The sequence below is a fragment of the Theropithecus gelada genome, chromosome 19 (genome assembly GCF_003255815.1).
Source record: "Theropithecus gelada isolate Dixy chromosome 19, Tgel_1.0, whole genome shotgun sequence".
Lineage (NCBI taxonomy): Eukaryota > Metazoa > Chordata > Mammalia > Primates > Cercopithecidae > Theropithecus > Theropithecus gelada.
The window spans coordinates 21,848,888-21,876,078 of record NC_037687.1 but is presented as its reverse complement, the minus strand read 5'-3'; the positions used below and the strand labels follow the sequence as shown (position 1 = coordinate 21,876,078).

The 27,191-nt window shown below is 46.4% G+C and overlaps 1 protein-coding gene across 1 annotated transcript; it reads right to left on the bottom strand.

Annotated features, from left to right (window-relative positions):
• Positions 1–243: 243 nt before the first annotated feature.
• IGSF23 (immunoglobulin superfamily member 23) lies at positions 244–26,206 on the bottom strand. The gene is made up of 5 exons (XM_025368922.1): positions 26,080–26,206; positions 9,335–9,604; positions 5,866–6,019; positions 1,568–1,632; positions 244–611 (listed from the first exon to the last, which is right to left on the bottom strand). The coding sequence occupies exons 1-4, from the start codon at positions 26,204–26,206 to the stop codon at positions 1,599–1,601; spliced, it is 585 nt and encodes a 194-aa protein (XP_025224707.1). The 3' UTR covers positions 244–611; positions 1,568–1,598.
• Positions 26,207–27,191: the final 985 nt, after the last annotated feature.

Here is a 27,191-nt window from a genome sequence, read left to right as displayed (position 1 = left end):
GCAGATGCCACATTAGGTGGTTCTGTGTTGGTCACAGAAGTACCGAATGTTCCTCAAATGTGAGATATATCCCCCAGAGGAGTTTCAGCCATATTTATGTGCCCTGTGCCTGCCATCTGTCAGGATCCTCATATGGAGAGGTATTAAACTCGAACAGCGCAAAGCTCAAAGGTTGATCTTATTTGCAAACATGCCTCTCCCACTCTCAGGAAGAGAGGCTTCATGAGAAACCACTCAGAAGTAGTGGTGTTTTTATTTAGTTTTTGGTTCTATTTGAAAAAGAGAGAAAAAAAAGCAACATGTGTAAAAGACATATTTTGGGGTCTGGCCAATTTCCAAGGTGAAACCTCCCCCCTGTTTGCTGAGCACTGAGCTCCCACAGACAGGGATGAGCCTCTGATGCTTTGCTTGCACAACGTGTCACAGCGATGGGACCAAGGATGGCACCGAGTCAACCCATCAGATGCTTTCTTCAGGTGTTTCAGAAACAGGGCAAAGGGAGTCTGGTTAAGTTGGGTTGTTCCCTTGAACAGGGATGTTGGATGTTGTAGACTTGGAAGCTGTGGGATGGGGTCTTTTCCCACGTGGATAGAGAAGTACAAAGTGCCCATCTGCAGAGAGAGACAGAGAACTGTGAATTCCACGTGCAGGAGGAAAGAAATTGTAAGGACTTGGGGTGGCGGTGAAGTGTGTGGGTCGGGGAGGCTGGCAGAGAGAACTGTGTGTACTTCCACATTTCTTGGTAGATTGCAAAAATGGCCACAGATTTTTCCCTTCCTAGTAAGAGGTGGAGTCAACTTCCCCATCCCTTGAATTTGGCCAGTCATGTGACTTTGGCCAATGAAGTCCTTTCTGTGGCAGAAGTGATGGCATGTCCCTTTTGAGCTTGAGACTTAAGGGGCATTGCAGTTTCTACTCTTACTCTTGGAATCCTTTCTCTGCCATGTGAACAAGCTTGGGTCACCCTGCTACAGGATGAGAGACAACATGAAGGAGAGGCCAGTTGTCCCAGCTATGAGGCTATCTTAGTCCACACAGCCCCTGGGCAATCTGCCAACTGACCCCAGATGAAGGAGCGAGCCCTACAGAGACCAGAAGAACTATCCAGCTGAGCCCAGCCCAAATGGATGACCCATGAAATTGCAAGCTAAATAAATGACTGTTGTTTCAAGCCACTGAATTTTGGGGAGGTAGTTTGTTACAAAGCAAATGCTGACTGTCACACCTATGGATTGCTGAAAAATTTCATAGGTCCTTAGATGAAACTGTTCATTTTAGTTTTTCCTGAGCTACTTCAGTGAGTTTCTTTTGCATGGAGCCCAAGAGGTTTATGAAATATAGAGTGCTTGTTTAGGTTGCTTCCAGGAATTTGATGAGCTGGGCAGATGGGGTGCTGGCAGTTGGCAAAAGGAGAGAAAAGCAGCTCCTGGAGCTCTCCACAGGAGGGGAACATCTCACAGACAAATGATCAGGGAACCAGGAGGGAGAAAGCCACAAATGGACTCTGCCCAGGAACCTCATTCTATTCCCAAACCTAGGATTTCCTTCACACCCTTCCTGGTATTACCTCTTAAGCTGACAGGAGAGTTGCCCACATTTCAGCTGCATATTCCTATTCTCTGCCTGTCAGTCCTGCAGTGGAGAGAGAGAGAGAGAGACAAAGAGAGAGAGAATGAGAATCATCAACTGAATTATTATTTGCTCCCCAAATTAATATGTACTCCTAACACTCCAATATGACTATATTTGGAGATAGAGTCTTCAGACACAATAAGGTTAAATGAGATCATAAGAGTGGGATCCTGATCCAATAAGACTGGTGTCCCTATAAGAAGAGGAAGAGACACCAGGGATGAGCATAGAGAAAAGGTCACGTGAGGACACAGCGAGAAGGTGGCCTTCTACAAGCCATGGAGAGGGTCGCTATGGGACATAAGATTGGCTGCTACCTTGATCTTGGACTTCCGGCCTCCAGAACTGTGAGAAAATAAATTTTTGTTGTTTAAGCCCCCCCAGTCTGTGGCGTTTTGTTACAGCAGCTGGAGCAAACTAATACAATCATCATCATTGAGGTTTATTGAAGGCTCATCACATTCCAGGCACTGTTAATAGCTCATGACTCCCACCATTTTACTTAATCTTCACTCCTGTCTTTGGAGGGAAGTATAATCATATTCCTGGGTTTTTTTTTTCCTTTTTTCTTTTTTTTTTAGAGGATTTGGAAGCACAAATAAACAAGGCAAAGCAGCTTATTGCGTAAAGCAAATTACTGATAAACGTCTTACTTGTGAAATAACTATTCAGGGAAAGAAATGGAAAGGTTTGGTAGATACAGGAGCAGACTCTGTTGCCCAAGCTGGAGTGCAGTGGCACTATTTCGGCTCACTGCAACCTCTGCCTCCCAGGTTCAAGCGATTCTGTTGGTAAAAGGCCCCCCAAAATCTGGCCATAAACTGGCCCCAAAACTGCCCCTAAGCAGTGGCCTGACCCTCCGGATCTTTCTTTTCCAGAGGACACTTGGCAAAAAGTAGTTGCCCCAGTGACTGTTCAAGCAACGTCTCAAGCAACTGCTGTCAGTTCTATTTAGGCAGGAATCCAGCAAGCTAGAAGAGAAGGGGATTTAGAGGCTTGGCAGTTCCCTGTTAGAATACATCCCCCAGACCAACAGGGAAATATTATAGCTACATTTGAACCTTTTCCTTTTTGAGTAATTAAATTACTCAAATAATTTAAACAAGCTATTAATGCTAAAAAAAATGTAGAAATAATCAGCAAGTCAGGCCGCTAGATAGGGGTAAAAAGAAAACTGCTGATCCGGAAATATGTCCAAAATGTAAAAAAGAAAAGCATTGGGCTAATCAATGTCACACTAAGTTTGATAAAGATGGGAACCCGATTTCAGGAAACACCATGAGGGGCCCGTCCTGGGCCCCGTTCCAAACTGGGGCATTTCCAGCTCAGGCCATTCCCTCACCCCTGTACAATGTCTGTCCCCTGCCACAGCAGGTAGTGCCGCAGTAGATTTATGCTGCACAAAAGCTGTGAGCCTTCTGTCTGGGGAACCCCCACAAAAGGTCCCAACAGGAGTCTGTGGACCCTTGCCAGCAGGAATGATAGGATTACTTTTAGGAAGGTCTATTTTAAGTTTAAAAGGGATACAAATACATACAGGAGTCATTGATTTAGATTACCATGGGGAAATTCAAATTGTTATATCTACTTCTGTTCCCTGGAAAGCGGAGCCAGGAGAGCGCAGAGCACAGCTCCTGATTGTGCCATATGTGGGAATGGGGAAAAGTGAAATGAAACCAACAGGAGGATTTGGAAGCACAAATAAACAAGGCAAAGCAGCTTATTGGGTAAATCAAATTACTGATAAACGTCCTACCTGTGAAATAACTATTCAGGGCAAGAAATTGTAAGGTTTGGCAGATACAGGAGCAGACATTTCAGTCATTTCTCTACGGCACTGGCTGTCCGCATGGCCAATTCAACCTGCTCAATTTAACATAGTTGGAGTTGGTAAAGCCCCTGAAGTATATCAAAGTAGCTATATTTTGCATTGTGAAGGGCCCAATGGACACCTTGGGACTATTCAACCAATTATAACTTCTGTACCTATAAATTTATGGGGGAGAGATTTGTTACAACAATGGGGAGCACAAGTTCTAATTCCAGAACAATTACATATCCCTCAAAATCAACATATGATGTATGAAATGGGGGATGTCCCTAGTATGGGGCTAGAAAAAAACTTGCAAGTTTTGAAAGAACCACTTCAAATGGAAAGACAAAGTTCCCATCAAAGATTAGAATATCATTTTTGATGGTGGTCATTGTTAAGCTTCCAGAACCTATACCTTTAAAATGGTTAACAGATAAGCCAATTTGGATAGAACAATGGCCGCTGAGTAAAGAGAAACTGGAGGCTTTAGAGGACTTAAAATTGGCCTTTAATAGTTATAGATTTAAAAGACTGTTTTTTCACTATCCCCTTAGCTGAGCAAGACTGTGAACGGTTTGCATTTACAATTCCTACAGTAAACAACCTGCAGCCTGCTAAGTGTTTTCATTGTTTTACAGATGGGTCTAGTAATGGTAAAGCTTCTTATTTTGGCTAGAAAAGTAAAGTTTTCCAGATGCCCTATACTTCAGCTTAGAAAGCGGAGCTTGTAGCTGTAATTGAGGTATTGACTGCTTTTCATATGCCTATTAATGTGATTTCTGATTCTTTATACATGGTCATTCCACAGAGTTACTTGAAAATGCTCAGTTATGATTTCATACAGATGAACAACTGATGACAAAAACAAAAAGAGGGAGAAAGGCCTTATACAAGGGTCTAGCTGCCTTCCCCTGCCTCCCCACTCCCTCTCTGACCCACATCCTACTTCTCTGCCCATTCTTCACACTACTGTGGCCACCCTGGGCTCCTCACTATTTCTTGAACATGCCAGGCAATCCTGCCTCAGGGCCTTTGCACTTGCTGTTCCCTCTGCTGGATATGCCATTCTTCCAGACCCTCACATGGCTCCCCACTCCCTTCCTTTGCTCAAATGCTACCATCCCAGGGAGGCCTTCCCTGACTCGTTAAATGCCACCCCACTCCACAATCTTTGTCCTGCTTCCCAGTCTCACTCCTCTCCTTAGCACTCATCCAACATACTATCTTTTTAAAAAAATTTATTATTATTACTTTTTTGAGACAGGGTCTCACTCTGTGCCCAGTGTGGAGTGCAGTGGCTTGATCCTAGCTCACTGCAGTCTTGACTTCCTTGGGCTCCGGTGATCCTCCCATCATAGCCTCCTGAGTAGCTGGGACTATAAGTGCATGCCACCATGCCTGGCTAATTTTTTTATTTTTGAGAGAGATGACAAGATGTCTTGTCATGTTGCCCAGGCTGGTCTCAAACTCCTGGGCTCAAGTGATCCGCCCACCTTGGCCTCCCAAAGTGCTGGGATTACAGGTGTGAGCCACTGCACCTGGCCCATCCAATACACTATCTATATTTCACTCATTCATTGTGTTTCTTGATGATATCCCCGACCAGAATATAAGTTTCTTGAGGGCAGGGACTTTCTGCTGTTTCTTCCCTTGGTATCCTCAGTGCCTGGCACAGAGCGGTCACTCTGCAGATATGTGTAGCGAGGACGAACATAGTACTTACTACATTCCAGGCACTGCTTTAAGTTTCTTAGAAATATTCGCTCACCGGACGGGTGTGGTGGCTCATGCCTGTAATCCCAGAACTTTGGGAGGCTGAGGCAGGCAGATCATGAGGTCAGGAGTTTGAGACTAGCCTGACCAACATGGCAAAACCCCGTCTCTACTAAAAATACAAAAATCAGCCGGGTGTGGTGGTGCACACCTGTAATCCCAGCTACTCAGGAGGCTGAGGCAGGAGAATCGCTTGAACCTGGCAAGCAGAGGTTGCAGTGATCTGAGATCGCTTCACTGCACTCCAGCCTGGGCGACAGAGTGAGACTCCGTCTCAAAAAAAAAAGCAAAAGAAAAATTCACTCATAGCAACCCAGAGGGTCAAATGCTGTTATTATCATCCCCATTTTGCAGATGGGCAAACTGAGGTACAGAGAAGGGGAGTGGCTTGCCCACAGCCTCACTGCTAGTAAGTTATGGAGCTGGGACTTGAAGCCAGACAGCCCAGCTCTAGTGTCCTCTTCCATCTCTTTGTTGCTGTGATCCCATTTTGGAAACCAATGAGTCAGATGCGCTCCTCAGGGGTCCCTATCACCCTCCCGGATGGGGGTGTTGGTTTCATCTCTGTTTCCTTGTTGAGCCAGCTCTGTGTCTCATGAGGGTTGAGTGGATGTTGCCCAGTGGACGGGGGTGAGGGATGGAGGTACCTTAGGCTCTGGATGATGGTGAAACACACACCTGCAATCAGTGTCCCGGCTCCCAGGATCCCAGCCACAAGGAGCCCAATGGCAGAGCCTCCTGACAGGGACAGAGTGGGGTCCGGCTCCATGGGCTCTGCTTCTGTGGGCTGTGCAATGGGTTCTGGGGACCAAGGAGGGGTGAGATTGGAGGAGCCATCTGCCCGCCCTCCCTGCGCACCCCTCCTTCTGCCATTCCCCCTCCCAAGTGTGTCTTCAATCCAACCTTCTCTTCCATCCTCCAGGTCTCTGGTCCCCTCTCCTCCCTGCTGTCCTGCCCCAGTCCAGCGCCCATCCACCTTCCTACCACATGGAAGCCAGGAGGATCTTTCTAAAGCTCGCACCTGACACTGTTCCTCCCCTGCTCAGAACCCTGCTGTGTCTCCCCAGCACCCTGGGGCAGAAGTCAGTTTCTCACCTTAGCCTTTGAGGCCTTGCCACCTGGCCAGCCTCATCTCTCTCATTGCCCTGCCTTTATAGACATGTAACCCTGGACTCCACTCACTTTTCCAAGCTCATCCCTTTCTTTCTCTCTTGCCTCCAGGCCTGTCCACGCTGTACTCTCTCTCTCTGGAATGCCATTTCTCTCTCTTGGCTTGCATAATTCCTTTTTTTTTCTGAGACAGAGTCTCCCTCTGTCACCAGGCTGGAGTGCAGTGGCACAATCTTAGCTCACTGCAACCTCCACCTCCTGGGTTCCAGTAATTCTTGTGTCTCAGCCCCCCTGGTAGCTGGGATTACAGGCACGTGCCAACATTCCCAGCTAATTTTGGTATTTTTAGTAGATTCGGGGTTTCACCATGTTGTCCAGCCTGGTCTCAAACTCCTAGCCTCAAGTGATCCACTCGCCTCACCCTCCCAAAGTGCTGAGATTACAGGAATGAACCACTGTACCTGGTCAGCTTGCATAATTCTTATGTATTGTGGTACCAGCTCAAATATCCCTTCTTCCAGGAAGCCCTCCTTAACTCCTAGGCTGAGTCCCATAGCTCTCTGGGCTCCCCCATCCCAGCCCTGCCCACTCTGGTGATCACTGTCTGTGGACACAGGACTGTGAGTCTTGTGAAGGCAGGGCTGCAGCTGTCTTGGTCACCAGAGCATTCCCAGCACTGCCCAACATGGGCTGGCCACACAGCAAGTGCTCATAAACATTTCCTGGGCAGCTGATGAATGAGCAAAGGAGGTCTTGGAAGTGTTGTCCTTCTCAATGAATATCAGGGTCACTAGGTGCTATAAGATTTACATTTTTTCCCCCAGTCCATCAGTCCTGAAGCTCCCACTGGACCCTGGCCAGGGAGGTGAGGTGGGTCTCTGGGACCCAGCCAAGCTGAGATTCCCATCACCCCTTCCATTTCCATGTCCCAGCTCTGAACCTTGACTCATGCATTCTTTGCTACCCCAAATACCCTCCCTCTCTTCTCTCCTGGCCAGTTCCTCTGCATACCTCTAGTTCACTCCAAGCCATGGTAGTCCATTTTCATACTGCTATGAAGAAATACCCAAGACTGGATACTTTATTAAAAAGGAGGCTTAATGGACTCCCAGTTCCACATGGCTGGGGAGGCCTCACAATCATGGCAGAAGGTGAAGGAGGAGCAAAGGCATATCTTACATGGCAACAGGCAAGAGAATGTGTGCAGGGGAACTGCCCTTTGTAAAACAATCAGAACTCGTGAGACTTATAGACTATCATGAGAACAGCATGGGAAAAACTCGACCCCATGATTCACTTACCTCCTACTGGGTCCCTCTCATGACACATGGGGATTATAAGAGCTACAATTCAGGATGAGATTTGGGTGGGGACACAGCCAAACCATATCACCATGTGTCCCTCCATGAATAACACACTAAAAACAATATTCACCATAACAGCTGCTATTCAAGGCACCTGCTGCCTGACAGTTGTTCTGCCAAACTCAGTCACCCCTTGTTTTCATTCCTTATAACAACCCTGCGGAGGTATATAGGATTACCCCCATTATACACATGAGGAAACTGGGGCTCAGAGAGGGGAAGTCGCTTGCCCTAAGTTACCCAGCCAGGAAGGCATGGGAACAGGGACTGAACTGAGTTTTGACTGGGTCCCAAAATACTTCTCTGATCTTGACAACTTGCTGTTATTTTGATTGCCACCCAGGGCTCCACATACTGACTGCATATGGTAATAGCTACAATTAATAATGACAATGCTAATTGCAACAGTGATATTGGCTCATGGTTATTGAGCACTCATTAGTGTTCAATAGTGCTAGACATTATTGTTTTAAGCTATTCACCTGCTTATCTCATTGAATACTCACAACCACACTCTGGGGTAGGCACTATTATCTTCCCAGTGCTATAGATGAGGAAACTGAGGCACAGAGAAGTCAAGGCACTGGGTCAGAGTCACACAGCCAGGGATTCAAATTCCAAAGCCATTGCTTTGAACCACTCCTTAGATGATGACAATGGTGAATTTTTTTTTTTTTGAGAGAGTCATCCTCTGTCACTCAGGCTGGTGTGCAGTGGTGTGATCACAGCCCACTGAATGAAGAAGAAGAAGAAGAAGAAGAAGAAGAAGAAGAAGAAGAAGAAGAAGAAGAGGAGGAAGAAGAGGAAGAAGAGGAAGAAGAGGAAGAAGAGGAAGAAGAGGAAGAAGAAAAGGAAAAGGAGGAGGAGGAGAAGAAAGAAGGAAGAAGAAGAAAGAAGAAAAGGAAAGAAAGAATAAAGAAGAAGACGAAGAAGAAGAAGAGGAGGAGAAGGAAGAGGAGGAGGAGGAGGAGAAAAAAGAAAAAAGAAGAAATAAGAAAAGGAAAGAATAAAAGAAGAAGAAGAAGAAGAAAAGAGGAAGAGGAAGAAGAAGAGGAAGAAGAAGAAGAAAAGGAAGAAGAAGAGGAAGAAAAAAAGAAAGAAGAAGAAGGAAGAAGAAGAAGGAAGAAGAAGAGAGAAGAAGAAGAAAGAAGGAAGAAGAAGGAAGAAGAAGAAAGAAGAAGGAGAAAGAAGAAGGAGAAGAAAGAAGAAGAAGAAAGAAGAAGAAGGAAGGAGGAGAAGAAGAAGAAAGGAAGAAGAAAGGAAGAAGAAGAAGAAGGAAAAAGAAGAAGGAAGAAGAAGAAGAAGAGAAGAAGAAGAAGGAGGAGGAGGAAGAGGAAGAAGAAGGAGGAGGAGGAAGAAGAAGAAGAAGAAGAAGGAGGAGGAGGAGGAGGAGGAGGAGGAGGAGGAGAAGAGGAAGAAGAAGAAAAGAAGAAAAGAAGAAGAAGAAGGAAGAAGAAAAAGGAAAGAAGGGCCTAATAATGCACAGTCCGCCAGGTGGATGGAACATTGGAATGACATTTTGCCTATAAAGGGTGTCACGGGGACTGGTCATAGAAGGTGGCTCAATGGAATCAGAGAGGCTGCCACAGGCTGGAGAGGGTGCAAGGCTCTTGGGTGGGGTGGCATGGGATGGGGGACTCACCTGGCAGCGACATGGTCACAGGCTCGGAGACCAGCTGTTTCTTGCTATTCGTGGCTATGCACATGTAGGTGCCCAGCTTTTCCCAGGACAACCGTCGGATGAACAGCTTCTCTCCCATCCCACAGGGCACCCCATTGAAGGTCAAGCTCAGCACGGGCTCAGGGTCCATTGTCACCACCCACTGCAGGATCACAGAATAGTTGAGCTCACTCTGGATGACTCCCCGGATAGCGGCTGGGAATGTCTTCAGTGGCATTAGTTGGAGGCTGTCTGTGCAAACAGGGAACAAGGCCACAAGAGTGGACACCACTCAGAAAAGCTGGGCATTTCTTCTGCCCACCATAGAGATGTCCATTCTTTCGTGTGTTCATTCATTCATTAATTCACCAATGAATGTGTTTGAAGAGCCTGGTCTGTGCCCAGTGCCCCCAGTCCAACCCCTTGCTCTTCCCACTTCCAATGGCCAGCACCTGCATCCCGTTGCCTGAGGACTTTCACTGCTGGCCAAAGCCTACTCTGCCCATGGAGGCAGCAGGCTGGAAGTGCTGGGGAATGAGCAAACCAGAGAGCAGCCCTCCACAATGCCGGGACAGGTTGGTGTATAAATTCCCCAGCTCCCTCGCTGTCATGTGGGATGACTCTGCAGAGTTGTTCCACACCAGGGCCCTGAGTTCCCCAATGGGACTGTGCTCCAGTTGCCCATAGTAACCAGCTTGGGAATACAGCTTTTATTATTTCCTGGCTTCTCTGCCTAACTTCCTCACTCTCCATTTTCTTGCACCTCCCAAACAGACTATCTGACCTTTAATCCTCGCCTCTGGATCTGGGTGAACCAAATCTCGGACTCTAAGACTCTAGGACTTGGGGGCTCAGCATTGATTAAACAGATGCAGTCGCTGCCCTCATTAAACTTACGATTGAGTGAGGAGAGGGTCAACAAACAGACAAATACATATAGTGGTTGTAAGTGCACAGGGCTGCGGTGTTGGGTAAGCCCATTTCAGGTAAGGTGGGTCAAGGAGGGCCTCTTTGAGGAGGTAATGTTTGAGCAGAGTCCTGAAGAAGCAGAGGAAGGAGCCATGTGGATTCCTAAGAAAAAAATGTTCCAGGCAGAGGGAACAGCAAGTAAAAGGCCCTGAGGTGGGTGTGAGCCAAGGTGGGCATAGAGAGGAGGGAAAGGGAGAGAGGGCTGGGAGAAGAAGTCAGAGAGATAATGGGAGCAGATCATGCTGGGGTTTCCTGGGCTAGGGTGAGGACTCTGCTTCTGACTCTGAGTGCGGTGGGACCCATGGGAGGACTGCACAGAGGAGGGACGTGAGTTGGCTTAGGTTTGAACAGGCTCACTCTGACTATCATGTGAGAACTTGACTTTAAGTTTGCAGGAGTGGAAACAGCCCAGTGAGGAGGTGACCCAAGAGGTCCCCACTTCTTGTCCGCATTTTTCAGGTGAAAGGCTCTGAGGTTTGGGGGTCATTAGGGCCAGGGTTCGTGGTTAAGTAGGGACACATCTGGGATTTGAATTCCCAGACCGTACTGGGAACTTCCACTTAGAGCTGATTTCTGATTTCAATGCTATGTTCTAAGTGACAAGAACTTTAGCACAACCAGAGAGCTCACAGAAGGCTTCCTGGAGGAGGTATCTGAGTTAAGCCTTGAAGGAGGAGAAAGAGCCCACTAGGTGTACGAACAAGAGGCAGTGTAATAGCCACCTGGATTGGTCTGGTTTTTTTGTTTTTTGTTTTTTTTTCTCGAAACGGAGTTTTGCTTTTTCATCCAGGCTGGAGTGAAGTGGCGTGATCTCGGCTCACTGCAACCTCCGCCCCCCGGGTTTAAGCAATTCTCCTGCCTCTGCCTCCCTATAGCTGGATTATAGGCATCCGCCACCACATCCAGCTAATTTTAGTGTTTTTAGTAGGGATGGGGTTTCGCCATGTTGGCCAGGCTGGTCTTGAACTTCTGACCTCAGGTGATCCACCCGCCTCAGCCTCCCAAGGTGCTGGGATTACAGGCATGAGCCACCACACCTGGCCATGGATTGGGCTCTTACCATGAGCCAAGCACACATGTTAATCCATGGCTTGTTATACTGCAAGCAAGACCCATGCCCAGGTGTCTAAATCATTTAGTAGACTGTGATCAACATTTAAAACATGGAAAGAAATATTATAGAAAACATCAGAGAGCATTGCTCATAGTAATAACTGTCATTACACTTTCCTTTTGGTTAGTTGTGGGATATACTGGGCATGATGTGAAAAGCATTTCTTACGAAAGCCACTGGATGTATTCATTTAATCCTCACAACAATCCTATGATGTAATTATGATTATTCCTTTTTTCTTTCTTTCTCTTTCTTTCTTTCTTTCTTTCTTTCTTTCTTTCTTTCTTTCTTTCTNTCTTTCTCTCTCTTTCTTTCTTTCTTTCTTTCTTTCTTTCTTTCTTTCTTTCTTTCTTTCTTTCTTTCTTTCTTTCTTTCTTTTCTTTCTTTCTTTCTTTCTTTCTTTTCTTTCTTTCTTTCTTTCTTTCTTTCTTTTTTTTGAGACAGGGTCTTGTTCTGTCACCCAGGCTGGAGTGCAGTGGTGCAATCATAACTTACTGCAACCTCCACTTCCTGGGCTCAAAGGTTTCTTCAGAGTAGTTGGGATTATAGACGTGCACCACTACGCCCAGCTATTTTTTGTAGAGATGGGGTCTCACCTTGTTGCCCAGTCTGGTCTTGAACTCCTGGGCTCAAGTGATCTACCCACCTTGTCCTCCCAAAGTGCTGGGGTTAAAGGTCTAAGCCACTGTGCCTGGCCTTATTCCCATTTTGATGAGAAAAGGAAGGCTCAAAGAAATCAAGTCCTTTGAAACAAACAGGGCTATTATTTTTTTCTTTTTGAGACAGGGTCTTGCTATGTCCCCCAGGCTGGAGTGCAGTGGCAAGGTTACAGCTCACTGCAGCCTCAACCTCCCGGGCTCAAGGGATCTTTCCATATCAGCCTCCTGTGTGCCTGGGACTATGGGCGCACCTCACCAGGCTTGGCTATTTTTTAAATTCTTTGCTGAGATGGGGGGGGTGGGGCGGTCTCATCATGTTGCCCAGGCTGGTCTCGAACTTCTGAGCTCAAGCAATCCTCTCACTTCAGCCTCCCAAACTGCTGGGATTACAGGTGTGAGCCATAGCACCTGGCCAGGGCTAACATTTACTTGCTGTTTGTCAGGCGTTGTTGTAGGCATTTAGCACAGATTAACTCACTTACTCCTCACAGTCAACCTATGAGGTACGTTCTGCTATGACCTCATTGCACAGATGGGGAAACAGAAAGTTACTTTTTTGCAGGGACTCAGGGGCATAATGGATGGCAGAGGGATTTGATCCAGAGAGTTCTGGCTGCAGAGCCTGCACCACTGAGCATGAGTTCCTGCAACCTCTCTCTTTAGAAAGGGCGCTTCGGGCTGAAAATGGCATAGGCAAAGGTGTGGAGCTAGGCCTTTAGAAGAATTAGCCTTCAGGCCAGGCACGGTGGCTCATGCCTGCAATCCCAGCACTTCGAGAGGCCGAGGCAGGTGGATCACCTGAGGTCAGGAATTCGAGACCAGCCTGGCCAACATGGTGAAACCCTGTCTCTACTAAAAATACAAAAATTAGCCGGGCGTGTTGGCGCGTGCCTGTAATCCCAGCTACGCAGGAGGCTGAGGCAGGAGACTCGCTTGAACCCGGGTAGCAGAGGTTGTAGTGAGCTGAGATCACACCACTTCACTCCTCCAGCCTCGGTGACAGAGCAAGCCATCTCAAAAAAAAAAAAAAAAAAAATTAGCCTTCAAATCACAGAAATACAGATGGATGAACCTCAGCGGTCCATAAATTCTCTGGGAGGGGAGTAAAAACCCCTCTGTGCAGAAGCGGGGTTCTAAGCGCGATACCCACCTTTACATTGTACCATGGAGATGTTGCCGGGCTGGAGAGGCGGCACGGAAGTAGAGAGGCCCCAGGATCAATGAGTCGTCATACGACCTTTGCTCAGTCCTTTGCTCATCACATGACCACAGGCCATTGACGTCACCTCTCTGAGCCTCAGTTTCCCCACCTGTGCAATGGGTTGCTGCTCAGAGCTGCCGCCTCTTGGGCTGCTGGGAAATCATTCAGTGTCTGGCACGTCAAGAATGCCCAGTGAACTGGCTCCCTTCACTATTTTTTTTATTTTTTAACGAGGTGATTAGGTTAAAATGAAGTTCTTAGGGTGGGCCCTAATCCAACCTGACCAGTGTCCTTATAGGAAGAGGAAGTTTGGACACACAGAGAGACACCAGGGATGTGCACACACAGAAGAAAGACCATGCAAGGACAGGATGAGAAGGCACCCTTCTGCAAGTCAAAAAAGAGAGGCCTCAGAGGAGATGAAACCTGCCAACACCTTCATCTTGCAATCCATCCTTCAGAACTTGAGGGAATAAGTTTCTGTTGATTAAGCCTAGAGTATTTTGCCCAAGCTGACTAAGAGTCTCTGGACTATCTTCGGAAAGGAGGATGGGTCTGGTTACTCTCAGGACTTTGTTTTCCTAATTCAGATATGAAAGTTTGAGTCCAGGTGATAAAAATATAGATGAGGTTGAAGGCTGCTACCAGAGACCTTCTCTACATTTCCCAAGTGACGATGAATGTGTATCTCATGATTGTCTGTTGCAAGGCTTGGCTGGTATAATTTGGATATTTATCCCTGCCAAAACCTCATGTTGAAATGCAATCCCCAATGTTGGTGGTGGGGCCTGGGTAAAGCTGTTTGGGCCATAGGGCGGATCCCTCATGGCTTGGTGCTGTCCTCATGGTAGTGAGTTCTCATGAGATCTGATTGTTGTAAAATGTGGCACTTCCTCTCTGACTCTCTCTCTCTCTTGCTCCTATTCTCACCGTGGGAGACACCTGCTCCTCCTTTGCCTTCCGCTATGATTAAAAGCTCCCTGAGGCCTCCCTAGAAGCTGAGCAGATGCTGGCACCACGCTTCCACCTGTGGAACCATGAGCCAGTCAAACGTCGTCTTCTTTTTTTTTAAAAAATAAATAACCCAGTCTCAGGTATGTCTTTATAGCAATGCAAGAACAACCTAACACAATGACAAAAAATAGCCACAACACATTGCAACTCCTCTCCTTAAGAGGTGGGACCTCTTTCCCTCCTGTTGAAGCTGGGCTGGCCATGTGACTTGCTTTGGCCAATGGAAGGTGGCGGAAGCAATGGCGGTCAGTTTTGAGCCTGGGCCTGAAGGAGTTTTGGAACTTCACCTCTTATTCCTCTTCCATTGCTCAGTGCACAAACCCAGGATAGCCTGCTGGAGGTTGGGAGGCTCTGCGGCCCTCTCACCCCCATCACTCCAGCCACCAGCTGGTCCATGGCCAGGCACATGAAGGAGGTCATTCTCGATCAGCCAACACCCAGACACCTCAACAGCTGACCACAAGAACTGTCCAGCTGGATAAGTGATTGACGTTTTAAGTTTTGGGGTGGTTTAATGGGGAGCAATGGATAACCAGCACAGAATGTGTCCTGTGGGCTCTTCTGGGGTCCTGTGGGTCTGCTTTCTGAGAAGTCAATCCCTCCCACTGTGGGGCCCCACTCACTCTTGACATGGATCTGCTTTGTTGCACTCCTGTGTCCCCTGCTGGTTTCCAGCACAACGGTGTAGCTGCCCGAGTCCTGGGCCGTCACGTTTCTAAGGACCAGGCTGCCTTGGGTTCCCAGCATCTCCCGGCCAGTGTGAGCAGGTCCTGGGAGGCCCTCCAGGGAGAATATCATGGCTGCTGGCTGGGTGTCATACCCTCGGAACCAAGACGTGGTGAGAATACCTTCAAGACTTCTGGTGACAGGAAGGTGGACACTGGCTCCTTCGGTCAAGATGTTCAGCTGTGCCGAGAAGGGCAGCTCCGAGAAGACAGAGCAGGTGCAGGATGTGAGCAGGGTGCCTTGGAGGAGCAGGGAAGGAGGAGGAGATGAGGGGAGCAAGTGAGACCAAAGGCGAAATGCTGTCCCTGCAAGTGACCGTTCCCAGGCCACTGAAAGTGAGCGTGGAGCATCAAGAGTTGCTGATGACGGTGACAATAATGATAAAAGTAGAGTAGAAATAACAGAGAATATTCACTAGCACCCACCACAAGCCTGACTCTGTTCGAAGTGCTGAATGTGTATCAAATCATTGATTCCTCTCCTTGATCCCATGAAGCACACACTTATATTATACTGGATGTTGCAAAAATTGGTTTTCTACCCTTCTCTGCTCCACTCTGCTGTCTGAAAGGCTGACTTCTCTGAGCTGTGTTGTTGGGGTCCCCTTACCTTTTACTGCTGGTTGGTTTCTGTCAGCGGGCACATTGGCAGAAGAGGAGAGGGCAGCAGGGGAGTAAGTTTGAAGGGGTTAGTCCTACAGTTGGCTGGGTCCTTTTGTTCCAGCCCACAGCCCCTGTTGAGTGTCCCTCTCCATATACTACTACTGTCTTCTGGTTCTGGGATCTGCTTTGCTCCTTATGGCTTCTAGCCTGAGGGAGGTGACAGCTCCCTGCTGTTGTTAGCCCCTGGGTGCTGTATTATCCCATGTTGTTCTTCCTATGCCTCACCTACACCTCTGCTGCAAATAGTCCCTGTCTTAAACTCTCCTTTCTACTCCCTTAGAGTAGACCATCTGTTTCTTGCCTCAACCCTGATAGGACTGTTATGCCAAATTTACAGATGAAGAAACAGAGGCTCAGAACATTTAAAACATTTTTCCAGGATGTCATAGGTGGTAAACAGCAGTACTGTGATCCACAAGCAGGCAATCAAAACTCTCAGCCACTAAACTATACTGCCCAACTCTTGCCTTAGTTTCTGTCACTTCCTCTCATTAAATTTCCATATTGCTTAGAAATTGGAGGCAAACCCTTGCAGTTTGGTTCTGGATCCCAGCAGTTACCCAACCTATTATTTCTCTCAGTGGAATGGTGTGGTAGGAATACAAGCTCTAGCCATAAAAGACTAAAAAAAAAAAAAAAAAAGATATAAAATGAAAAGAAACACCTGAAAGGTTAAAAAAAAATCCCATCATTCGCAAAGTCAAAAGAACAATGACAACCAGGAGAAACTCTTTCTAACTGATGTCATGAAGAGCTCATTTCACTAATATATAAAAAGCTCCTGGAAATCAATAAGAAAAATATCAGCAACCCAACAGAAAAATACACATAGCATATGAATAGGCAATTCATAGAAAAGAAAATTTAACTGTCTCTTGACATAGAAAAAATGCTCAATTCTACTCATCATAAGAGAAATGTAAATTAAAACAAACCAAAATAACCCTTCCAGCAAAGATCCAAAAGTTTGATGACTTGTTGTTATGGTGATGCTGAGGGCAATAGGAACTCCCACACTTTGCTCGTACAACCACTACAGAGGGCAATCTGGCAAAGTCTTTCAAAACTATAAGTTCCTATAGCCTTTGACCCCATAATTAAATGTCAAGGAATGTGTTCTATAGATAGACTTTCACAGAACAAAATGACTAGTGCATAGTGTTTTTTTTAACCACACCTTATTTACAATGCAAAAGATTGGAAATACGCAACTCTTCAACAATAGAGGACTGATTAAATAAATAATGAACCATTATTTCCACACAATGGAATAATATAGCTATGCCAAAGAATGAGGAAGAATTCATGAACTCTATGAACTGAGTGGGAAAAAATCACTGAGGAAAGCAGTTAAGATACAAATGACAGCCTGGGCTACATAACAAAATCCTATCTCTACAAAACAATTGAAAAATATTAGCCAGGCATGGTGGTGCATGCTTGTAGTCCCAGCCACTTGGGAGGCAGAGCCAGGGGGATCACTTAAGCCCAGGAACTGGAGGCTGCAGTGAGCTATGATTGTGCAGCTGTGCTCCATCCTGGGCAACAGAGTGAGATCCTTTCTCAAAGAAAACCAGTAATAACAACAACAACAAAAACCCACACAAAAATCTGAGTTCAAGCTGCCAAATAGTCTAGATGATATGTTACTGTTGGTGTAAATGAGGGAGAAAAAAATATATATATTTGCATTGGTTTGTAAATGGATAAAGAAACAGAAAACAGTGACAATTTGTGTGTGTGGTGGGGGGAGTGACATGAGGAACTGGGTAATGTGAATAGGATAAAAAGACAAAGTATTCTATATATCTTTGAGATTGAACCATGAGATTGTATAGCCTACTCTAAATTAAAAAAACTTGAATTAAAGAAATTAGAATATAAATTAGGTTCTTCTTTGCCTCTCTCACACACATGCATGTAGGTACACATAAATTTACACCAGAATGCAGTTACCAGAATTGGACTGTCTGGGTGCAAGTCTTGAAACTTACTAACTCTGGTGACTTTTGGAAAGTTACTCAACCTCTCTGGGCCTCAGTTTCCTTATCTATAAAATGGGAATAATATCTCCTTTTTATGACTTTGTGAGGATTTTTATCTAAGGAACAAAGATTCTCAACTGGGGACAGTGTTGCCACCAAGGGGACAATGGCAATGTCTGGAAATCTTTTTGGTTGTTACAACTGGGGTTGGGGGAGGCTGTCCTACTGGCATCTTTTGGGTAGATGCCAAGGATGCTACCATGTGCAGGTCAGTCCTCAATAACAAAGCACCATCTGTCCTTAAGTGCTAACATATGTATTTTTTGCTCTTTTTTTTTTTTTCTTTTTTAACAAAGAAAAAAGATTTATTTTGGCTCACAGTTCTGGAGGCTGGGAAGTCCAAGTGCATAGTACTGGCATCTTGTAAGGGCCTTCTTGCTGTGTTATTCCATGGCAGAAGTGCAAGTGAGCACTCTAGATAGAAAATGGAGTGTTAATATTGAGAAGCCCTGCTCTAATGTTTGTGAAGAGTTGAGAACAGTATACTAACAAGGTGACTGTGGCTAAATGCTTGACATTATAATTATCATTATTTTCATTGTTATCATTCTTGCCTCAACAGCAAGTCCTGGGTGTACGGTAATCACTTATTTTAAAAATCTCTTGAAAAAGCAATATAATAGATGGCTACCTTTAAGGATCAGAAGTATCCACTTACAAGATGAATGTTAAAACGTCAGCTCTCTTCCTGGTTAAATGAATGAAATGTGGTGGCTAGAGATAACCACTCCCAGGAGCTCATCACCAGATACAAACATGCTGGGCTCTGGAAGGGTGTGTGCAATCTCAGAAGCAGCTTCAGGTGATCAGCTGACACTGCATGCTGGCTGAGTGCCAGGGACCATGCCAAGCCCTACCAACTTGGTATCCTGACCAGGATACCTCATTGAGCCCCCTGAACAACTCTGAAGTTGGTGCTGGTCTGTTTTACAGGCAGGGAAACTAAGGGACAGCAAATTTGAGTCTCAGATTCAAGGTCATAGTGGAGAGCTGGGAGTTGTGGGGGGGTCACTCATTGCCCATCTCCATTGAGTTAATCTCCAGGTCAACAGCTGGTGTAACTGCCCTTCCTTCCTCCCTCCCTCCCTCCCTCTCTCTCTCTCTCTCTCTCTCTTTCTTTTTTCTTTCTTTTTCTTTCTTTTTCTTTTTTTGAAACAAGGTCTCACTCTGTGGCCAAGGCTAGAGTGCAGTGCTGTGATTATAGCTCATTGCAGCCTTGAACTTCTGGGTTCAAGCAATCCTCCCACCTCAGCATCTCGAGTCTCTGGGACTGTAGGTGCACACCACCATGCTCAGCCAATTTTTAAACATTTTTTGTAGAGATGGAGGTCTTGCTATGTTGCCCAGGCTGGCCTTTGTGATTCTCCGGCCTTAAGTGATTCTCTCCTGGCCTTAAGTGATTCTCTCACCTCAGACTCTGAAAGTGCTGGGCATGAACCACCATACCCGGCCTTGGTGTGACTTTTTTACCCACCCTGCTTATAAATCTTCCATGGCTCCCTAGTAACCTTAGGACACAGTGAAGATTCCTTCTCTTGGTTCTCCTACTACTGCTCCCTACTTCTCTCAGCACTCTCCCCTCATTCTCTGCATCAGCCAGACTGAACTCCTTGCAGTTGTTTTGGCCTTCAGGCCTTTGCCAATGCTATTCTCCCCACCTAGAATATCATTCCTCTTGACTCTTTAACTTCCTGTGATTAAAGTTTTTTGCATAGATAGGCTGGGTGCAGCAGCTCACACCTGTAATCTCAGCACTTTGGGAGGCTGAGGCAGGTGGATCATTTGAGGTCAGGAGTTCGAGACCAGCCTGGCCAACATGGCAAAACCCCATCTCTACTCAAAATACAAAAATTAGCTGGGTGTGGTGGTGGGCTTCTGTAATTCCAGCTGCTGGGGAGGCTGAGGTAGGAGAATTGCTTGAACCTGTGAGGTAGAGGTTGCAGTGAGCCGAGATTGCTCCAGCCTGGGTGACAGAGCAAGGAAAGAAAGAAAGAAAGAAAGAAGGAAGGAAGGAACGAAGGAAAGAAAGAAGAAGAAAAGAAAGAAAGGAAGAAAGAAAGAAGAAAAGTTTTAAAAGAAGGAAGAAAGTGAAGGAAGGGAAAGAAGGGAAGGAAAGGAAGAAGAAAGGAAGGAAGGAGGGGAGGAAAGAAGGGAATGAAGGAAGGAAAGAAGGAAAGAAGGGAAGGAAGGGAAGGAAAGGAAGGAAGGAAAGAAAGGAAGGAAGGAAAGAAGGAAAGAAGGGAAGGAAGGAAAGAAGAGAAGGAAAGAAGAGAAGGAAGGAAGGAAAGAAGGAAAGAAGGGAAGGAAAGAAGGAAGGAAGGAAGGAAAGTTTCTGCACAGGCATTCCCTCTTCTAGTCTTCCTGACCCTTAGGCGTGCTTGCTAATACATACTACAGTGTTTGGACGGGGACTTCGAATGACTTTGATGGGGGTGATGGAAGGTCTTCCCACAAAATGACAGGAATAAAGTCTTATAACTTTAATATAACTTATAAATACCTGCTCAAGGTTTTGCTTTTCTATTCTGATGGAATAAAATGCTGCATTCATACACTATCATGGAACAAAGCACACAGAGATGCGGTTTGTGTCAGCAATGCCCTACCTTTCTGAGGTTTTGTTTTGATTTCGACAGCTTCAAGGTCTTGCCTGGTCACTGCCTCCCCAGCTTCTGATCTCAGCCCTCTCTTCTGGGTCTCCCTCTTCCCCCTGCATGGTCCCTCCCCACCCACTCTGGGTCACTGCTTACTGGACATGGCTCTGTTTTTCCCCCTGGACTGTGAGCCCTGGGAGGACAGGCCTGAGGCTGTCTTGGTCGCGGTAGTGTCCCCTCCACCATCCCATGCAGGCTGGACACAGAGGGAACACTTGGGGAGTGTTTGTTGAACAAATGACCAGAAAGGAAGATCTCAGGCCATGCAGTCCGCATTCTGGAATTGCGTTCTAACTCTGACACAGCAGCAGGTACCTGGTGATTCCGGCAGTGTCCCCAAAGCATCCTAAGAAGAAGACCTCACATCTTAGCCACCCTTGCTCTATCTGGTGTGGAAGCATAGCTCTACCTGTAGATTTTTAGGCTGCTAGACCTGGGTTCATAACCCTGACTCTACCACTTATTATTTCTGGGCTCTGAGCCTTAGTTTCTCCACTCATCAAGGAGGGAGGGTGAGAGTCCCATTTCACAGGAGTGCCTGAGATGCAATGAGATCATGAATTTTTAGGGCTGCTGTACTCATCTGTTTTCACCTTGCTGATAAAGACATACATGAGACTGGGTAATTTATAAAGAAAAAGAGGTTTAATGGATTCACCGTTCCACGTGGCTAGGGAGGCCTCACAATCATGGCAGAAGGCAAGAGGCAAGTCTTATGTGGGGGCAGGCAAGAGAATGAGAACCAAGCAAAAGGGATTTCCCCTTATAAAACCATCAGATCTGGTGAGACTTATTCACTACCACAAGAGCAGTATGGGGGAAACCATGCCCGTGATTCAATTATCTCCCACCAGGTCCCTCCCACAACACGCAGGAATTTTGGGAGCTACAATTCAAGATGAGATTTGGGTGAAGGCACAGCCAAATCATATCAGCTGAGGTCAATCTAACTTAGGTACTAGCACTCTCAGCTTGAATGCATCGGCCTCCCCAGGCCAAACCTGTTTCTCATTCTCATTCCAGTGAGAAATCCTCATTCTCATTCCCAGTGAAGAGGTCCTGTTCTCTGGGGCAACCTAACTGCTCTCTCCTCTGCTGGAAATTGTGAAAACTATACTCTACCTGGCATTGTCTCTAGAACATGCCTTCCTTCCTCTGCTTTTCTACACATGGCTTTAACTGAGAGCCTATATATGTATGTGTGTGTGTGTGCGCACGCACGTATGTGTGTGTGTAATTTACAGCTTTATTGATATGTAATTCATATACTGATAGAGTTTGAATATTTGTCCCTTCCAAATCTCATACTGAAACGTGATCCCCAATGTTGGCGCTGTGGCCTAGCGGGAGGTGTTTGGGTCATGGGGGCAGATCCCTCGTGAATGGCTTGGTGTCCTCTCCATGGTAGTGAGTGTTCTAGCCTGGTTAGTTCACTCAATAGTGGGTTGTTTAAAAGGGCCTGGCATCCTTTTCTCCCTTTCTCGCCATGTGATGCACCTGCTCCCCCTTCATTGTCCGCCATGATTGTAAGCTTCCCGGGACCTCACTAGAAGCAGATGCTGGCACCACATTTCTTGTCTTGTACAGTTTGCAAAACTGTGAGTTAAATCAACATCTTCTTTTTTTAAAAAAAAAATAAATTACCCAGTCTCAGGTATTCCTGTATAGCAACACAAAATGAGCTAATGCACATACCAATCCATTTACTCCTACCCAACACCCCCACCCAACATGTTCTCACCACCTTCTTTTGAAATAGTAGTGGGTTATAATTCAATGTGAATGGTACATTTTTAAAGGGTGACATAATGTTTGTTCTGGACACTGATTAAGTTATAACCTTGCCTCTATTTTTTCTTTTAAAAATTAACAAATACAAATTGTGTATTTTTATGGTGTACAATGTGGTGTTTTAAGATATGTATACATTGTGGAATGACTAAATTGAGCTAATTAACATATGCATTACCTCATGTCCTTATTTTTTTTGTGGCGAGAACACATAAAATCTACTTTCTTAGCCAATTATTTACTCATTCAAAGTGTACAATTCAAGAGCTTTTAGCATACTCACAGAATTGTGCAACCATCACCACAATCAATTGTAGAACATTTTCGTCACCCCCCAGGAAAACCCTGCGTCTCTTGGGCACCACACCCTAATCCTTTCACTCCTGATGGGATTTTTTTTTTTTTTTTTTTTTTTTTTTTAAATATAAGAGTAGGCTGGTGTGTTGGGTCACACTTGTAATCCTAGCACTTTGGGGGGCCAAGGCTGGAGGATTACTTGAGCCAGAAGTTCAAGACTAGCCTGGGCAACAGAGTGAGGCCCCGTCTCTACAAAAATAAAAACTTAGCTGGGCATGGTGGCACGCGCCTGTAGTCCCAGCTACTTAGGAGGCTGAGGTGGGAAGATTCCTCAAGTCCAGGACTTAGAGGTTTCAGTGAGCTATGATCCTGCCACTGCACTCCAGCCTGGGTGACAGAGCAAGACCTTTCTCCCTCTCTCTCTTTTTCTCTCTCCCTCTCTCTATATATAGTATTACTCATATATACTCATATATGTATATATCCATTTTTATACCATAAAACTTAGACACCTAGAGATAAACACTATGTTTTGGAACCTTTTTTTTTTTTTTTTTTTTTTTTTTGAGATGGAGTTTCACTCTTGTTGCCCAGGCTGGAGTGCAATGGCATGATCTCGGCTTACCGCAACCTCTGCCTCCCAGGTTCAAGTGATTCTCCTGCCTCAGCCTCCCCAGTAGCTGGGATTATAGGCATGTGCCACCATGCCCGGCCAATTTTGTATTTTTAGTAAAGACAGGGTTTCTCCATGTTAGTCAGGCTGGTCTCAAACTCCCGACCTCAGGTGATCCTCCCGCCTTGGCCTCCCAAAGTGCTGGGATTACAGGCGTGAGCCACTGCACCCGGCCATGTTTTGGAAACTTACTATTTTTTTTTTTAAGCTTTATGTTTCTTATTGTTTCTTTCTTTCTCTCTTTCTTTCTTTCTTTCGTTCTTTCTTTCTTTCTGTCTGTCTGTCTGTCTGTCTGTCTTTCTTTCTGTCTTTCTTTTTTGAGATGGAGTCTTGCTGTGTTGCCAGGCTGGAATGCAGTGGCGCAATCTCAGCTCACTGCAACCTCCCCGTCCTGGGTTCAAGCGATTCCCTTGCCTCAGCCTCCCGAGTAGCTGGGACTACAGGCACGCGCCACCACGCCCGGCTAATTTTTTTGTATTTTAGTAGAGACAGGGTTTCACCATGTCGGCCAGGATGGTCTTGATCTCCTGACCTCATGATCCACCTGCCTTGGCCTCCCAAAGTGCTGGGATTACAGGCGTGAGCCACCACACCCGGCTGTTTCTATTTCTTTTAAACAAAAAGTAGAATTACATTCAGCAATTCTTACAAGGCATCACAGAAAACAACCTTTGCTCCTCATTATAGAATAATTTGGAAAGTAAAGTAAAAAGCAGCAAAACAAATCCTTAAGCTTGATACTCAGATAACCACTTTGGGGAGTATATTTTCTTTGAGGGTTTTTCATAATTTTTAAAATTAATTTTTAATCACACAAGAGCTTTTCCTTAGGAAAAAATGTAGACCCATCTAAAGCCAAATCTCCCTTGACCTCCACCCCTACGCTTGTCCTCGTACACTCTCCAGGCACCTGCTGTTATCGAGAGAACATTTTGTGTTTACAGAGTTGAAGTTTGCGACACAGTTGCTTTGTTTTTGTTTGAACAATGTTTTGTAAGCTCCCCCACCTCACTTTGCAAACATGTTGTAAACCACTTTCTAAAAGCTGGTTGCTATTTTATCCAGTGGCACAGCCAATTCCCAAAGTACCCTACCCTCCCCGCCCCCACCCCAGGAAGAGCCAGCAACGCACAGCATGCCTTGTTTGCATCATAAAACTACAGCCGCCTAAGAGAAACTTTCCAGCCTCCTTTTCTTTCCTTCCTCCCCTCTGCCTACTGCCCTGAGAGACGCCTAAGACAACGGCTCTGATGAAATAGGGAAGAGGCCTACCGCGTTCCTTTCCACCTTCCAGACACAGGCCTGAGCTGGGGACAGAGCAATGCTTTGAACTAGGTGGACTTTGGGGTTTAAAAATTACACGGAACTGAACTTTTTTTTTTTTTTTTTTTTTTAAGGTGGAGTTTCGCTCTTGTTGCCCGGGCTGGAGTGCAATGGCACGATCACAGCTCACCACAACTTCCGCCTCCCGGGTTCAAGCAATTCTCTTGCCTCAGCCTACCAAGTAGCTGGGATTACAGGCACGCGCCACCACGCCCGGCTAATTTTGTGATTTTAGTAGGGACGGGGTTTCTCCATGTTGGTCAGGCTGGTCTTCAACTCCCAGCCTCAGATGATCCGCCCACCTTGGCCTCGCAGAGTGCTGGGATTACAGGCCTGAGCCACCGCGCCCGGCTCAGAACTGAACTTTTAAGACCTGGATAAGGAAGCAATTCATTCACTATCTGAGAGGCAGATGTGTGTGGTCTCTGGAAAGTGTGGTCTGGGAAGCCAGCCCATCTGGCTTCAAATCTTCAGTTTGCCACTTCCAAGTGTGCGACCTGGAGAGGGCACATGACCTCTCTGAACCTCAGTTTCCCCTTCTGTGAAATAGGGATCATACATCCCTGATCTCAAAGAGTTGTGATAAGACTTAAATGTTACTACAGAAAAGCACTTAGAACGGGCTGACAGGCTGGGTGCAGTGGCTCACGCCTGTAATCCCGGCACCTGGGGAGGCCGAGGCAGGAGGATCTCTTGAGCCCAGGAGTTCGAGACTAGCCTGGGCAACATAGTAAGACCTCATCTCTACTAAAAATAAAAAATTAGCTGGGTTTGGTGGCGTATACCTGTGGTACCAGCTATGCAGGACGCTGAGGCAGGAGAATGGCTTCAGCCCAGCAGGTTGAAGCTGCAATGAGCCATTATCAGGCCCCTGCACTCTGGCCTGGACAACAGAGCAAGACCTTGTCTCAAAACAAAACAAAACAAAACAAAACAAAAAAACAAAAGCCCCAAACAGGCTGGTGTATAGACCTATTCAGTTACAGTGACCTTCTATTATGGCTGATGTTATTATTTTATGATTGCTATTATTTATATTTACTATTACTAGGTTGCAGATTGCTGGGGTGAGACAGGGCATTCTGGTGGAAGGGGGCTGGGCTGGGGTCTCAAATTCTGATCCTGCCCCTTGCCAGCCCTGCCATCTTGGGTAGGTGACCTGGTCCCCTCTTTGCACCTCACTTCCCTTCTTCCTAAAAGAAGCCAATAGGGTCATCTCTTGTGGCAGAGTGACATTCAAGAATTCCCATGAGTTGGGTGCCTGAGCTGCATGGGCCTCAAACTGACAGGGTCGAAGCTCTGAGTGGGGGCGACTTGGACTTGTAAGGAGACTCTCTCCTCCTTGTCCCCAGCCCATGGTGAAGCCACTGTCTCCAACGCACCTGTTAAAAGCAGCTTCCTCCAGGCAGGGGTGTGGCTGGAGCTGATGTTCAGAGGACTCCTCATCTTGTATTCTGTCCAAGGACTGTGCAGAGAAGGTCTCCTCGTCACATGTGGGGTCTTTATAGACCTATACAGTCATGTCTGCAGCCCTGGCCCCGCCCTGCAGGACCCCGCCTACGATGACCATGCCCTACCCTGGCCACTTCCCCACATGACTTACCAAGTTGGCTCGGAAGTCACCTCCAGCCGCATCCTTCTCCAGTATCGGGTCAGTGGTGATGGTGGGTGGGGACCAGGCTGGGACAGTGTCCCTGGGGAGGGGGCTCTGAGGCTTTGCTCTCATTCTCTCACCCTACAATCCCCACGGGGAGATGGAGGGAGAAGCAGAATCGCCCGCTCCTATCACTCACGTCAAAGTTAAGGAATGGCCAAAGGTCAACCTGGTAGGAGGTGACGGGGCTTTCTGCTGGCCTCCTGGCTTCTCCCCTGGACTCTGAACCACACCTTTTCTCCTCTGTAAAATGGAGGCGTTAATAATAGTGCCTGCCCCAGAGTCAGACGGGGCCATGGACTCGAGGCGCTTGGAGTAGTGCCTTGCCATGTAGTAGGTATTCAACGAATGGCAGTCACTATGAAGTTAATGCTAATTATAATTTGGTGTCTAGGATGTCCTGGAGGCATGTTTAGAATCCCATTATCAGGACCTCGCTCAGACTATATCCTGAATTTTAGATTCTAGAAGGATAAGCTACACTAGCTCCTTTTTCCTCACCCTTCTCACTCCCTGGGTCTATTCTTTCCTCCTTGAATAATAATTATCATGCTCAAACTAATAGCTGGTGTTTGTTGAACACCTACTACATGCTGGACACAGCATTAACCCTGTAACACGGTTGCCTAATTGAATCCTCATACCAACCTCGAGGGGTCGATATGGGCATCTCCATTTTCCCATGATGCACAGGGGCTGAGTAACTCACCTACTGTCACACAGTCGTTCACAGGGGCTTTCTGCCAGTTTTTGGAGGCACCAACACAGGGCCTTTGCATGAGCCGTTCCCTCTCCTTAGAACCTTACTCATGTAATCTCAAAGCTGACTGTATCTTATTATTTTGGCTTAATTCACGCATATCACCCTTTCAAAAAGGCCTTTTTTTTTGTTTGTTTTGTTTTGTTTTTTGAGACAGAGTCTCGCTCTGTCCCCCAGGCTGGAGTGCAGTGGCACGATCTCAGCTCACTGCCAGCTCCGCCTCCTGGGTTCATGCAATTCTCCTGCCTCAGCCTCCCAAGTAGCTGGGACAACAGGTGCCTGCCACCACGCTCGGCT

Coding starts and splice junctions, on each gene's coding strand:
- IGSF23 (XM_025368922.1), bottom strand. CDS start 26,206: ATGAGAGCAAAGCCTCAGAGCCCCCTCCCCAGGGACACTGTCCCAGCC. Junction 9,605..26,079: donor CTTCCGAGCCAACTTGGTAA/GTCATGTGGGGA, acceptor CTGTTTGCACAG/ACAGCCTCCAACTAATGCCA. Junction 1,633..5,865: donor ACCATCATCCAGAGCCTAAG/GTACCTCCATCC, acceptor TCTCCACTGCAG/GACTGACAGGCAGAGAATAG.